Below are 12,685 nucleotides of genomic sequence, written 5' to 3'. Positions count from 1 at the left end.
ACACTGACAGATGCTCAATAAACCCTCCTTAAATGGATGGGGACCACACAGCAGCAGCACTCACCTCCGTGGGACACCTGCAGATCAGAGCATGTCCCAGGTGGACACAGGGCACTGCTTCAGCCCGGGAAGAGGCCAGAGAGTGCCCTCGGCTGTCCCTTTACACTCGGAGCCTCAGGAGGGAGCACAGGGGCCCTCCTAACAGTGAGGAGTCAGGACACAATCATTCCCAGAACACTGACACCCCTCTCCACCTCTAACTTCTGGGTGACACCCCATCTCCTGGGCAGGTGGCCTGTGTCCTTCCTCTTCTCACAAAGACACCACACCGGCCACAAACTCGGGCTCCTCCACCCCAAAAGGAGTGGCCACAAGGTGAGGACTGAGGCCCATCCAACTACAGGAAGTCAGGAGGGGACTCCTCAGCCCTGAGGATCCCTGGTGTGTGGGGACATCTGACTATGGTCCCCTGCAGACACGTCCCCAGCCCAAGGATTCCTGGGGAACCAAGGGAACATCCCGTACAGGATGGAACAGGAGAGTCCAGGATCTGCCTTTGCTCCATCTCAGGGGGCTGAGGGTGTGAGGGGCCTCCCTCCCCTAACAGAGGAGCCCAGGGCTCTCTTGGCTGAGTGTCCAGGTGGAGCTGCCACAGTTCCTGAGCCTTGTTGGGGGTCCTGGAGCAGATGACAGACAGGGACGCAAGTGACATTGAGGTAGCACCCATAGTCCTGGGATTTAGGGGACACAGGGCATCTGGGGACCACCTCCCAGCCCAGCGTCCTCCTCATGAAGCCTCCAGAGCCATCTCCCCAGGCGCCTCCTTTGAAACCTCAGGGATGGGCTCCTTCGGAGACAACCTGTCCTCCTGGTGGACAGTTCTCCTGACACTGGACCAGGAGTCCTCTGGACAACTCCCATCCTCCCCCTGGGCTCACCCTGCACTGGATGGAGTTGGGCAGCCTGGGAACCCGCAGTGAACAGGACTCGGGCTGACCTGACCCTGCACCCTGACCTGGGGGTCAGCGCCCACCTCTGTCCAGGGGTCAGAGCCAGCTCACACCCTTTGGAACCTGGTCAGCCTCCCTGGGGCAGCCCCTGACATTGGCCACAGGTCTCCTTGTTCCCTCCAGGTGGCAACAGGACACAGACAACACTGAGGGAATTAATTCCCCCATGCAAGCACCTGGTTTTGGCTGAGGAGGTGGAGATGGAGCCTGATTTCCATCCCTTCCTTCAACAGACCCTTCTGGTCCCCCGCCACATGCCTGCTGTGTCCTACCTGATCCTTCCAGGGGCCTCTGAGGTCCCTGCTCTGCCAGGGGTCCCTGTGCAGATCCCCACTCCCTCCTGGCACCCCCCATGGGGAAGGTGGGGTGACCACAGGAGGGTCAGCTGGGCAGAGGGCAGAGGCCACCCAGGACAGTCAGGGAGAACATGGACGGGCCCTGAGCCACGGCTCAGCCACTAAACATGGAGAGAAAGGGTCTCCCTGAAGCCTTCCCCTGGAGGACAGTAGAGCCCAGAAGTCCCCAACCTCCCTGCACCACTGTCCTCTCTTCCCAGGACACGAGGAGGTTGCCCCCTCCACACCCAGGAGCTGCAGCTCCTCCTAAGACCCCCAGGCCTGGGGCTCTGTGCCTGGGTCAGAAGCCAGGATGGTGACTCTGGAGATAGAGGATGGGTCCCTCCCCAGTCATCACTCAGCTGCTCCTTTCAGGCCCCCAGAGCTGTCCCTGCCACTTGCATACCAGGCATCACTCTTCTCCCCAGAGAACTGGAGAACATGGGAAGACCCGGGGCGCAGCTGGGTTTCTTTGTCACAAAGGAAACATTCCCCCAGTTTGGGAGCCCCCATGGTTCCATGTGCAGTGCTGACAGACCTCATAGGGTCAGTGCTGAAATGTCAGGTCATCCTCTCAGGACACAGGGGACCCCATCAACCCTGCTTCTCAAAGTGTGGTTTAGGAACTGGAATGTACACAGAGGGAAAGGGGAAGGAGGAACAAAGGAAGGAGGACTAGAGGGGAGGGAACAGGGAGGTGTCCTGGGCACAGATCCTGTCCCCGGCACATGTGACCAGCCAGCTCTGGGCCCCAGGGAGGAGGCTCAGCACAGAGGGAGGAAGGACAGCAGAGCTGACGGGTCAGAGCAGCCGTGCTCAGGAGCGTTCATGGAGCTGAAGCTCTTCTGCACAGAGGACGGAGCAGACAGCAGAGACCATGGAGCCCCCCTCTGCCCCTCCCCACAGAGGGCGCGTCCCCTGGCAGGGGCTCCTGCTCACAGGTGAGAGGGACAATTTCCTGGGGATGGGTGCAAGGAGAGAGCACAGACACCGGCTGGGGTCTCCTGAGGAGGACAGGGCTCTGAAATGGTCAGAGGGCTTCTGTTGGAGCCTGAAGAAGGTGGAGGGGGATGTTCAACAACAAAAGTTCTCCGGGAACTACAATTGCTAAGGGACAAGAAAATCTCAAGTGTTCCCTGTTCCTGGTGAATCACCACTGGCTACTACACTGTGAAAAATCATAGTAACTATATCTGAGTGACATTTGACATAAAAACATTAACAGGGCATCAAGCATTGTCCTGAGCCACCAATCTCAGAAATTGGGAAATAAACACCAGGACGTGGAGGGCCCTGGGAATGATCATTCACTCACCCACAGGTGTCGCAGCCTGTCCCAGGCTCTGGGGCACAACAAAGGTCAGACACGTCCCTGCCATCACGAAGCTCGCATTCTAGTGGGAGGAAGACAGACAAGCAGAGACATCTCGAATGTGAGGTCAGCTGTGGACAAGAGCCACGGAGGGAACAGGCAGGGAAAGGTCAGGAAGGGAAGACCCAGGGTCCCTAGAGGAGGTGGCCAGGGAAGGTCCCTCCCAAGGACACCCCTGAGTGTGAGCAGGGATCTGAGGGCAGTGGGGGGTGAGCCGTGCAGACACCTGGGAAGAGGATTCCCAGCAGGGGCATGGCCAGTCCAGAGGCACTGGAGTGATGGTGGTCACACTGCTGACCTTGACCCAGAGGACACACTCACACACACTGACACACACACACATACATTCACACCCCAAGGCTGAAGGTGAAGAGACCTACTCAGGACCCAGGGCCCATCTTTCCATCCCAAATCCAAGGTCCCAATATGGATTGATTCTCTCTCTTCCCTCCTAGTCTCACTTTTAACCTCCTGGAACCTGCCCGCCACTGGTGAAGCTATTGTTCATTCCCTGCCTTTCAATGCCTCAGAGGGGACGAATGTTCTTCTACTCGTCTACAATTGGCCATTGGATGTCTATGGCTATGGATGGTACAGAGGGAAAATGATTAAGAGCAACAATCTACTTGCAACCTTCGTAATAGACACTATAGAACAGAGGCTAGGGCCTGCATACAGTGGTCGTGAGACCATACACCCAATGCAACCCTGCTGTTCCAAAACGTCTCCCTGAAGGATGAAGGATACTACACTCTACTAATCGTACATAGAAGTCTCAAGAATGACCTAGTGACTGGACAGTTCCACGTATACCGTGAGTGATCCCTCTGTGACCTCTGGGTGTTGTGGGGGTAGATGGAATGGACTGTGCCTGCCTCCCCCTCTGCATCATGTCCCATGTTGGGGTTTGGGCACTTAGTGCAGGACACACACAGGGGAGACAAACATCAGAAGATCAGAATCCTTTCCTGAGTCCAGACCCTGCAGACATTCCCTGCAGAGGAAGGACCAGTGTGACGGGTAACTCAGCAGGGGGAGATCAGTCTCAGTTTAGCCCCTGTGCCCTCCCCATGGACATGGCCCTATGAAGGACCCTGTAGGACCCGGTCAGGGCCTGGCCTGAGGGCCCCGCTGGGATCCTCACAGAGAAGCTAAGGCCCAGGGCTCCTGAGTCCAGGTGACCCTGGGGAGCCTGTAGCAGGGCTGGGTTTTGATCCCCTGGGCAGGGCTGTCTGAGGGCAGCTCAGTCATCAGCCAGGGCCTGACCCCAGAGCCTCATCTGGGCAAGGGCAGAGCCAAGTCCTTCACCTGAGACTTGCTGTGGAGAGGACAGAAGGACCAGCTCCCCAGGCCATCAGCCCAAGGATGGGGAAATTAGGAGATGCCCTAGGGCTTTCAGTGTCCCCAGGGCTTGTAACTGAGGAGACGAAATATTTCTGGCAGCTCCTTGTCCACCAGGGATCAGGCCCAGGGCTGCTCTCTCACAGAGGCATCTGTTAAGATGCCATGTGCTTGGGCAGCTCCTCTGCGTCAAGCTGTAGGTCAGGTCTGTGACTATTTTAAGGTTAATTCAGAGCCTGGAAGCCTAATATTATGTATCTTACCCTATTGTGGGGAAACTGAGGCATGGGGCGATGAAATCACTGAACCAGGGTCACATGAACAGGAGTGGCAGCTCAGAGTCACACAAGGTCTGTCTGCAGCCACACCCACATCCTCTCCTCCTCCAGAAAGGGGTTCTTAGGTTCCATGGATGCCAAGGTCATCCATTGATTCAAATCCTTTCTTCTTGGGTATCCAAACCTTAGAGGAGTGAGGAGCAAATGAGAATTAATCCATTTTACTCTAGAACTAAACCAACAATCAGAGTCAGGGCTGGGAATGCCCAGGCCTCCCCCTCAGACCCCCTGCCCACTGGACTCTAAACCCCATGTGCTTCCTGGTGTGTCCATGTCACTCCCACAGAGGGTACAGGAAAGGATGTGGCTTTCTCTCTCCCCCCTCACACCCTGCACCAGCACAGGGCCCAACGCGCAGCACTCTCAAGTAGTTCTTTGATGAAGGAGGGAATGAATGAATGAATGAATGAATGATCCACAACCTCTTCAGAGACTGGATCCTGGATGCAGAATCCTAGGAGGTTCTGACCCCGCCTGTTCCCTGGCCCTCAGGGCTGAGACCCTGCCACAGACCTTTACTCTCTTCTAGAGTAACATTCCTTTCAGCAACAAGCATCAGACCCTTGTGTATTAATGATAATTTTCACATAGGGAAGAAGTTTAGCTGCTGCTCAAATTTCTATCCCATCTGACCAACACACATGGTCCATGAGGGCCAGATTTCCAGCATGTTCATGCTCTCCTCTTTCCACAAATCTGTTCTGCATTTGCAAATGTCCATGTGTGTTTCTGGAAAGATCCACATGGTCCTCACATGTCCCGGCAGGGGGAGAAGGGACATTAAAGACCAAAGACAGGGAACATGGTTCTGCTCCAAATTGACCTGCTCCTGCCTGAGCCCTCACTCTTTCTAGATAATTCCTGGAATCTCCTTCACCACTTATTGAGTCACTGGCCAAGTCAGTCACTGTCACCTGGGCAGAACTGTCCCACCTCCAGGCCCTGCAGCCTGAGAACTCAGCTGGCCCCTAGACTTGCTCCTGGTCTCCCTGTGTTATTTCCACTCAACACCCAGGCCCCGCCATCACCCATCTCTAGGGCGTCCGTGAGAGGTGAGGCCTCAGAGGAAACACACCTCGGCTGGGCAATGTAGGACTGTGCAGCTGGAAAGGGTCAGCACCCACATGTCCCAAGGTCACTCAGGCAGTCAGCAGGTCAGGGAAAGACCAGGAGAGGTGCCAGGGAATCTCTGACTCCTGGTCCTGTGTCTGTCCCCAACTCAACGCAGCTGCTCCTTAATTCACACTTGAGAATGTCTGTGCGTCTCCCAGACAGAGCAGGCGGCCTCATGTTCTCTGAGCCTTGAGATCATCAAGCATCTGTCTCGTGACACGCACGCTTGCCTTGGTCTTTAAGGACTAAAGGTTGGCTGAGAGGTGAGAGACTCTAAATCTGATTGAATGATGCCTTTGGAGGAATCAAAGATACCACACAGGGCAATCATCTGTTATCTGTATAGTGGAGTTACCCAAACCCTCCATCATAAGCAATAACTCCAAGCCCAGGGAGGATGAACACTCAACCTATAAACCAGAAACTCAGGACACAAAATACCTGTAGTGGATAAACAGTCAGAAACCACTGGTCAATCTCAGGATGGAGCTGTCTAAGGACAACAGTACCCCCACTTTACTCAGTGTCACAAGGGATGACCCAGGACCCTCTGTGTGTGAAACATAGAACTCAGTGCCAGCCACAGTGACCCAGTCACCCTGATTGTGCTCTGTGAGTATATTCTATTCCACTGTTGCAGGAGCTGCCAGCCCAAATCCACATGGACAGACCCAGGCCACTCAGTCCCTCTTGGGTCCAAGTGCACAGACCCTTGCCCGTGAACACCCAGGCTGGCCAAGACTTCCTGTCCCAGGCAAACCTGGGCAGGCCCAGCCTTGACCAAGAATAGGAGGGATGGGCTGCTGCTGTCCTGGGAGGCTCGGGGCTAACAACCTGTGATGGGAGAAACAGGTCAATGTCTCAGGCTCAGACTCAATGGAATACAGGGTTATTGCTGTGACCTTTCTATTTAAGAGATGGTGTCTGACTACATTACCCAGGCTGGTTTAACTCCTGGCCTCATGTGATTCCCTTGCCTCAGTCTCTGGCCACCATGCCCAGCTTGCTTGGGACATTTTAAAACAAGATTGGGACACAGCTCAGAGGGACACTGTAGCCCTTCTGCAGACCAGGAGCTTTCCCTTCCCTCTGATGACATCACATGTGGCTTTATTCTCTTTGTCGGGATGACCCCGACAGCTCCACCATCCACCCCACCCACCAGACTCCTATTATCATCCAGGTGCAAACCTCAATCTCTCCTGCCACGCGGCCTCTAACCCTCCTGCACAGTATTCCTGGCTTGTCAATGAGAGTCTCCAGCAACCCACACAAGAGCTCTTCATCCCCAACGTCACTGGGGATGAAGGCCCTATGCCTCCCATGACCACAATTCTGCCACTGGCTTCTATAGGACCACAGGCAAGAATATCACAGTCTCTGAGCTCACACCTGTAATCCCAGTGTTTGGGGAGGCAGAGGAGGGACGATCACTGGAGGGCAGGAGTTAAAAACCAGCCTGGGCAACATAGTGAGAGCCCATCTCTACAAAAAAATTTTTTAATTTGTTGGGCGTGGTGATGTGCACCTGTCTGTGGTGAAGCAGGAGGCTGAAGCAGGAGGATCACTTGAGCCCAGGAACTCAAGGTTACAATAAGCTGTGATCGCACCAAGGGACTCCAGCCTGGGCAACAGAGCGAGATTCTGTCTTTAGTAAACAGATCCCTGGAGCATTGGCCCTGAGCTCTGGGTTGGAGTCTGTTGCTTTTCAAAGAAGAGCCAGGAAGAAATGATTTCCCAGTCTGTGTCCTGAGCGCAAGCAAATTCCAGCTTCCCCGCAAGCTCTCCCACTCCGTCCCGTCTCTGCAGACTGTCTGCTCCCCTGGCTTCTCTGATTTCGCACACCTGACCTTAGGTCCAGTCTAGAGTACGGGGAGGGGGTTCCCTCAGCCCCAGAGAGCCCCATCTAGTGGAAGGGGCTTCACAGGGGTGGAGGTGGAAGGATCCTCAAGGTCAAGTGGCTTCTCTCTGTCACCAACACGTCCCTCTCTGTCATCCCTTTGTTTTCTTTTACCTACTCCATGAGCTATAAGGAACATAGGAGGTTACAAAATAGGTTCATATTATTTTTTCCCCAAATGAGAGGAGGAAACCCCGTCGGAAGAGAGACAAACATCTCGGAGCTCTGCTCCCTGCTCCGCTCCTGGCTCATCTGGTGACCAACTCTGCTCTGACTGCATCTAGGGTGGGGCAGGCCATGTGGAGAAGGTGCCCTGGTGGCCTGGCCTGAATCTGGCCACATTGTGCTACCAGTTGACACCAGAGCCTCTCCTGGGTCAGGCTGCAGGAAATGGGAAGAGAGAGAACCTGAGGGCAGACTCCTGACCTGTGTCCTGGCTCTGAAGTCACCAACCACATAAAGCTGTGGACACAGCACCTGAGACACACCACAGAGAACAGTGAGTGATGGCCCCGTGGAGAAACAGGGAGATCCCCCCGTGGAGTCTCTGCATGGCAAGGAAGGGGAAGTGCCAAAAATGCATGTTGACAGGAGGGCACGAGCACCAGCCTTTTATTTTAGTTGTGGCAAAATATACATAACATAAAATTTACCATCTTAAACATTTTTAAGTGGACGGTCCAGTGGCATTAAGCACAACCACATTGTTTTGCTACATCACCCCCATCCACCTCTTTTCATCTTCCCAAACTGACACTCTGTGCCCATTAAATACTAATTCCCCATTTCCCGTCCCCCGCCATCCCCTAGCAGCCACCATCCTACTTTCTGTCTGTATAACTTGATTACTCCAGGTACTTCATACAAGTGGAATCACACGGTGTGTTTCCTTTTGTGACAGGCTTATTTCATTTACCATAACATTTTCTAGTTTCATCCATGTTATAGCATGTGTCAGAGTCTCCTTTCTCTGAAAGACTGAACGCTATTCCATCATAAGCACGTACCACCTGGTGTTTATCCACTCATCCGTCTACGGGCACGTAGGTTGTTTCCACATCTCGGCACCTGTGAATGACGCTGCTATCCACAGGGATGTGCAACTATCTCTTCAAGACCCTGCTTTCATTTCTTTTGGATGTATACCCACAGTGTGATCACTGGATCATGTGGTACTTCTATGTTAAATTTTGCAGGGAATCACAATACCATTTTCACAGATCATGAAGTATTTTGTATTCCCATCAACACTGGACAAGGGTTCCAACTTCTCCACATCCTCACCAACACTTGTTACCTTCTAGGTTTTTTTTGAGAGCCATCGTAATGGGTGTGAGGGAGTATCTTATTATGGTTTTGATTTGCAATTCCCCAGTGATTAGTGATGTTCACATCTTTCATGAGGTTATTTTCCATTTGTAGATCTTCTTTGGAGAAAGGTCTATTCAAGTCCTTGACCCATTTTTCAATCAATTCATTTTGTCTCTTTTTGTTGAATTGTACAAGTACTTTATACATTCTGGTTATTAACCCCTTATGAGAGGTATGATTTGTGAACATTTTTCCCAACTTGTAAGTTGCTTTTTCACTTTGTTGATTGTGTCCTTTGTTAAACAGAAGTTTTTAATTTGGAGATACTCCATGTCATCTGTGTTTACTTTTGTTCCCTGTGTTTTTGGTGTCATGTCCAGAAATCATTGCCAAACCCAAGGTCTTGGAGCTTTCCTCGTACATTTTTTTCTCACAGTTTTTTAATTTTAGGTATAATGTTGAGGTCTTTGATCCTTTCTGAGTTAGTATTTGACTATGGTGTAAGGCAACTTCAGTTTTTTAAACATGTGGATGTCCAGATTTCCCAGCACCATTTATTGAAAAGACTGTCCTTTCCCCACTGGATGGTCTTGGCAACTTTGTCAAAAAATTCTTTCACCGTATATGTGAGCGTTTATCTCTGCAATCTCTATTCTATTCCATTGGTCTATATGTCTTTTTATGCCAGGAGCACACTATTTTCATTACTGTAGCTCTGTAGTAGGTTTCAAATCTGGAACCGTGAGACCTCCAATTTTGTTCTTTTTTAGAATGTTTTTGGCTATTCTGAGTACCTTGGATTTCCATATGAATTTTAAGATGGATTTTCTATTTCTGCAAAACCTGTCATTGAGACATTTATAGGAATTTTACTGAATCTGTATATAGCTGTGGGGATTTTTGGCATCTTAAAAATATTAACTCTTCCAATTCATGAACACAGGATGTCTTCATATTTATCTGTTTCCTCCTTAATTTGTTTCTGCATCATTTTATATTTTTCAGTACAAGTCTTTCATCTCCTTGATTAATTTTATGCCTGTGTTTTTTTCTGTCTGATGCTATTGTAAATGAATTGTTTTATTAATTTCCTTTTCTCATTGTTCATAGTTAATATATAAAACACACATGCTTTCTGCCTGTTAATTTTATATCTTGCAACTTTGTAAACTTTATTAGTTCTAACAATTGTGTGTGTGTGGAATCTTATAGTTTACCACATGTAAGATCATGTCATCTGCACAGACAATTTTTCTTCTTCTTTAGAAATTTGGATGCCTTTATTTCTTTTTATGGTGTATTTGTTCCAGGCAGGACTTCAGGTTCTATGCTGAATTGAAGTGATAAAGGCAACACACCTGGCTGGCCTGAGTGCAATGGTGTTTACAACTAATTGATCACAACCAGTTACAGATTTCTTTGTTCCTTTTCCAGTTCACTGCTTCACTGGACTAGCCTTAAAAACAAAACAAAACAAAATAACAGCATCCTTGTCTTGTTCCTAATTTTAGAGGAAGGGTTTTCATGTTTCTCCTTGAGTTGGATGTTAACTGTAGAATTTTCATGTGTGGCCTTTATTGTGTTGAAGCTTGAGGCACATTTCTTTTTTTTTTCTTTTTTTGAGACAGAGTCTCACTTTGTTGCCCAGGCTAGAGCGAGTGCCATGGCGTCAGCCTAGCTCACAGCAACCTCAAACTCCTGGGCTTAAGCGATCCTACTGCCTCAGCCTCCCAAGTAGCTGGGACTACAGGCATGAGCCACCATGCCCGGGTAATTTTTTCTATATATATTTTTAGTTGTCCAGATAATTTTTATTTCTATTTTTAGTAGAGACGGGGTCTTGCTCAGGCTGGTCTAGAACTCCTGACCTAGAGCAATCCACCGGCCTCGGCCTCCCAGAGGGCTAGGATTACAGGCATGAGCCACCGCACCCGGCCCGAGGCACATCTCTTCTATTCCTAGGAGCGCTAGTCTTTTGTCAAAACTGTGAACACTTCTTCTCTCTAGAGATTTCCTTCACTGTGATATTCAACATGCAGACCAGGAAGTAAAAATTCTCTTAGATTAAGAAATCTTTTAGGTTGGAACCTCTCCAGGTAGGTCCTGAGATCTTAAAGACTGAGTTAGGTGTCCTTGTTCCATAATAAAATAACCCACAAGAGGAAATTACCTCCTTATTTCATGTAAATGTGCCCTGGAAAACTATGAACGCAGCTGGCAAGAATGCCTTCCCCAGCATACCCACAAGTTCATAGGAGGCGTGAGGTCTGATCTTTACGCAGTCAGAGAAAGTGCCAGGAAGGGTCACCCACAAGTCAATGGGAGAAACATTCCATCAGGCAGTGAGGACGCTGGACACACAGGACAAGAAGAGGTTCCTCCTGCAGATACGATGGTGATGTCCCAGGGAGCAATCAGGGGTCAGCCTGGGGTAATCTGGGGTCTGAGGGTCAGAGGGGAAGTGCTGCCCTCTCCTTAGAGATTGTCACCTGAACAAACACCCAACTTTCTGCAGAGGGTCAGGACCATCTCCTGGTGGTCACTCGCTGGGTGCCCAGCTCACTGGGCAAAGCTAACCTGAGGTATCTGAGGAAAGAGCATGTCCCCAGGCCCCAGGCCATGCTCAGTCGGTCACCTCCTCTGTCTTCAGGGACAGCGGCTCAGCCCTCCGTCTGAGCCAGCAGCACCACAGTCACAGAAGAGAGGAGCCCCTGGTACTGACCTGCCTCACAGATGACACTGGAACCTCCCACCCATGGACCTTCAAAAAGCACAGTCTGCGCGTCACGGAGGAGATGGAGCTGTCCTGAGACCACAGTGTGCTTGGCATAGACCCCGCCAGGAGGGAGGATGCCAGGGAGTGTCACTGTGAGGTCTCCACCCCGGTCAGTTCCAGCAAAAGTGACCCCTTCAGGCTGACTGTGAACTGTGAGTCATCTGAGTCCCCTCCTGTCAGTTAGTAAACTCTTTAAGTTGATTTTTTTTCCTGTAAAGGGATCCTTGTGATGCTCTTACTTTGGAGCTGCGGTGAATAATCAATGGGATGAAGGTGGAAAGTCCTTAGAAGATTTGCATTCAGTCAATAAACGCTCAAAACTGTGAACTGACACTGTCATTACTGTTGGCTTAAGGTCCCATTCAACACCAGATCCCACCGCTTGTCCATCTCACTGTGTCATCTCCACAGTGAGGGCGACACCGTGTTCTGTAGAGAGAGGGATACCCTGGGCGGAGACCCAGCAAGAGACAGACACTGACAAGGACGTGATCTCTCCCCGTGGGGTTTTACCATCACCCAGTAAAGATGCTTCCAGGCACCTCTGCTCACAGCAGACACAAGCCCAGGCTGAACCATGCTAGGGATGAACCCCAAAAGCCTGGACACCTCCACCCTCCATGCCCACACCAGCCCTGCAATACTCATCCTCCTCAACCTGCACCCTCAGTTCCCAGGCTAAAGGGAGTGGCCTGCACCCCAAAGGCCACAGGAGATTCTTGGAAAAACTAATGTCCTGCAGAGAGAATCCACAGAGTATCCATGTGGGGCCTGGCCTTGGTCCTCCCCTCAAGTTCCCCAAGGCTCAGGGGCTCTCACTCTGGCATCTCCCTCTCCCCACAGGCTCTGGGAACTGTGCACCCCTGAGCTGCTCCTCTGCTCTCCCTGACCCCGTGGAGGGCAGCTATGCACAGCAAGTACCAAGATGCACAACTCCAGAGGGCGCCTTCCCTAGAATACAATAGCAGGTGCTTATAGGGCTGTCCCCCTGTGGTCCTGGCCGGTGGTGCTGCCCCTCTCTAATGCACAGACCATGGCTCCTCTGACCATTCAGCCATCCTGGTGAGCTCCACCTCCCGCCACACCTGTCCCCAGGGAGCTCTCAGTGTCCCTGACCTGAGCATGGGGGTAAGGATCATACCCCACGGAACCAGCCTATGGGGGCTCATCCAGGGAAGGGACAGGACTG

General features: G+C 51.3%; 1 protein-coding gene across 1 annotated transcript; it reads left to right on the top strand.

Moving 5' to 3' along the window:
- Positions 1-2,086: 2,086 nt before the first annotated feature.
- LOC123624062 (carcinoembryonic antigen-related cell adhesion molecule 3-like) lies at positions 2,087-11,823 on the top strand. The gene is given in 4 exon segments (XM_045531611.1): positions 2,087-2,286; positions 3,173-3,412; positions 3,415-3,531; positions 11,371-11,823. Coding segments are annotated over 4 exon segments (447 nt in total). The 5' UTR covers positions 2,087-2,222; the 3' UTR covers positions 11,397-11,823.
- Positions 11,824-12,685: the final 862 nt, after the last annotated feature.

The sequence above is a fragment of the Lemur catta genome, chromosome 19 (assembly GCF_020740605.2).
Source record: "Lemur catta isolate mLemCat1 chromosome 19, mLemCat1.pri, whole genome shotgun sequence".
In the NCBI taxonomy this organism is placed as follows: Eukaryota; Metazoa; Chordata; class Mammalia; order Primates; family Lemuridae; genus Lemur; species Lemur catta.
This window is presented reverse-complemented; position numbering and strand designations above follow the sequence as displayed.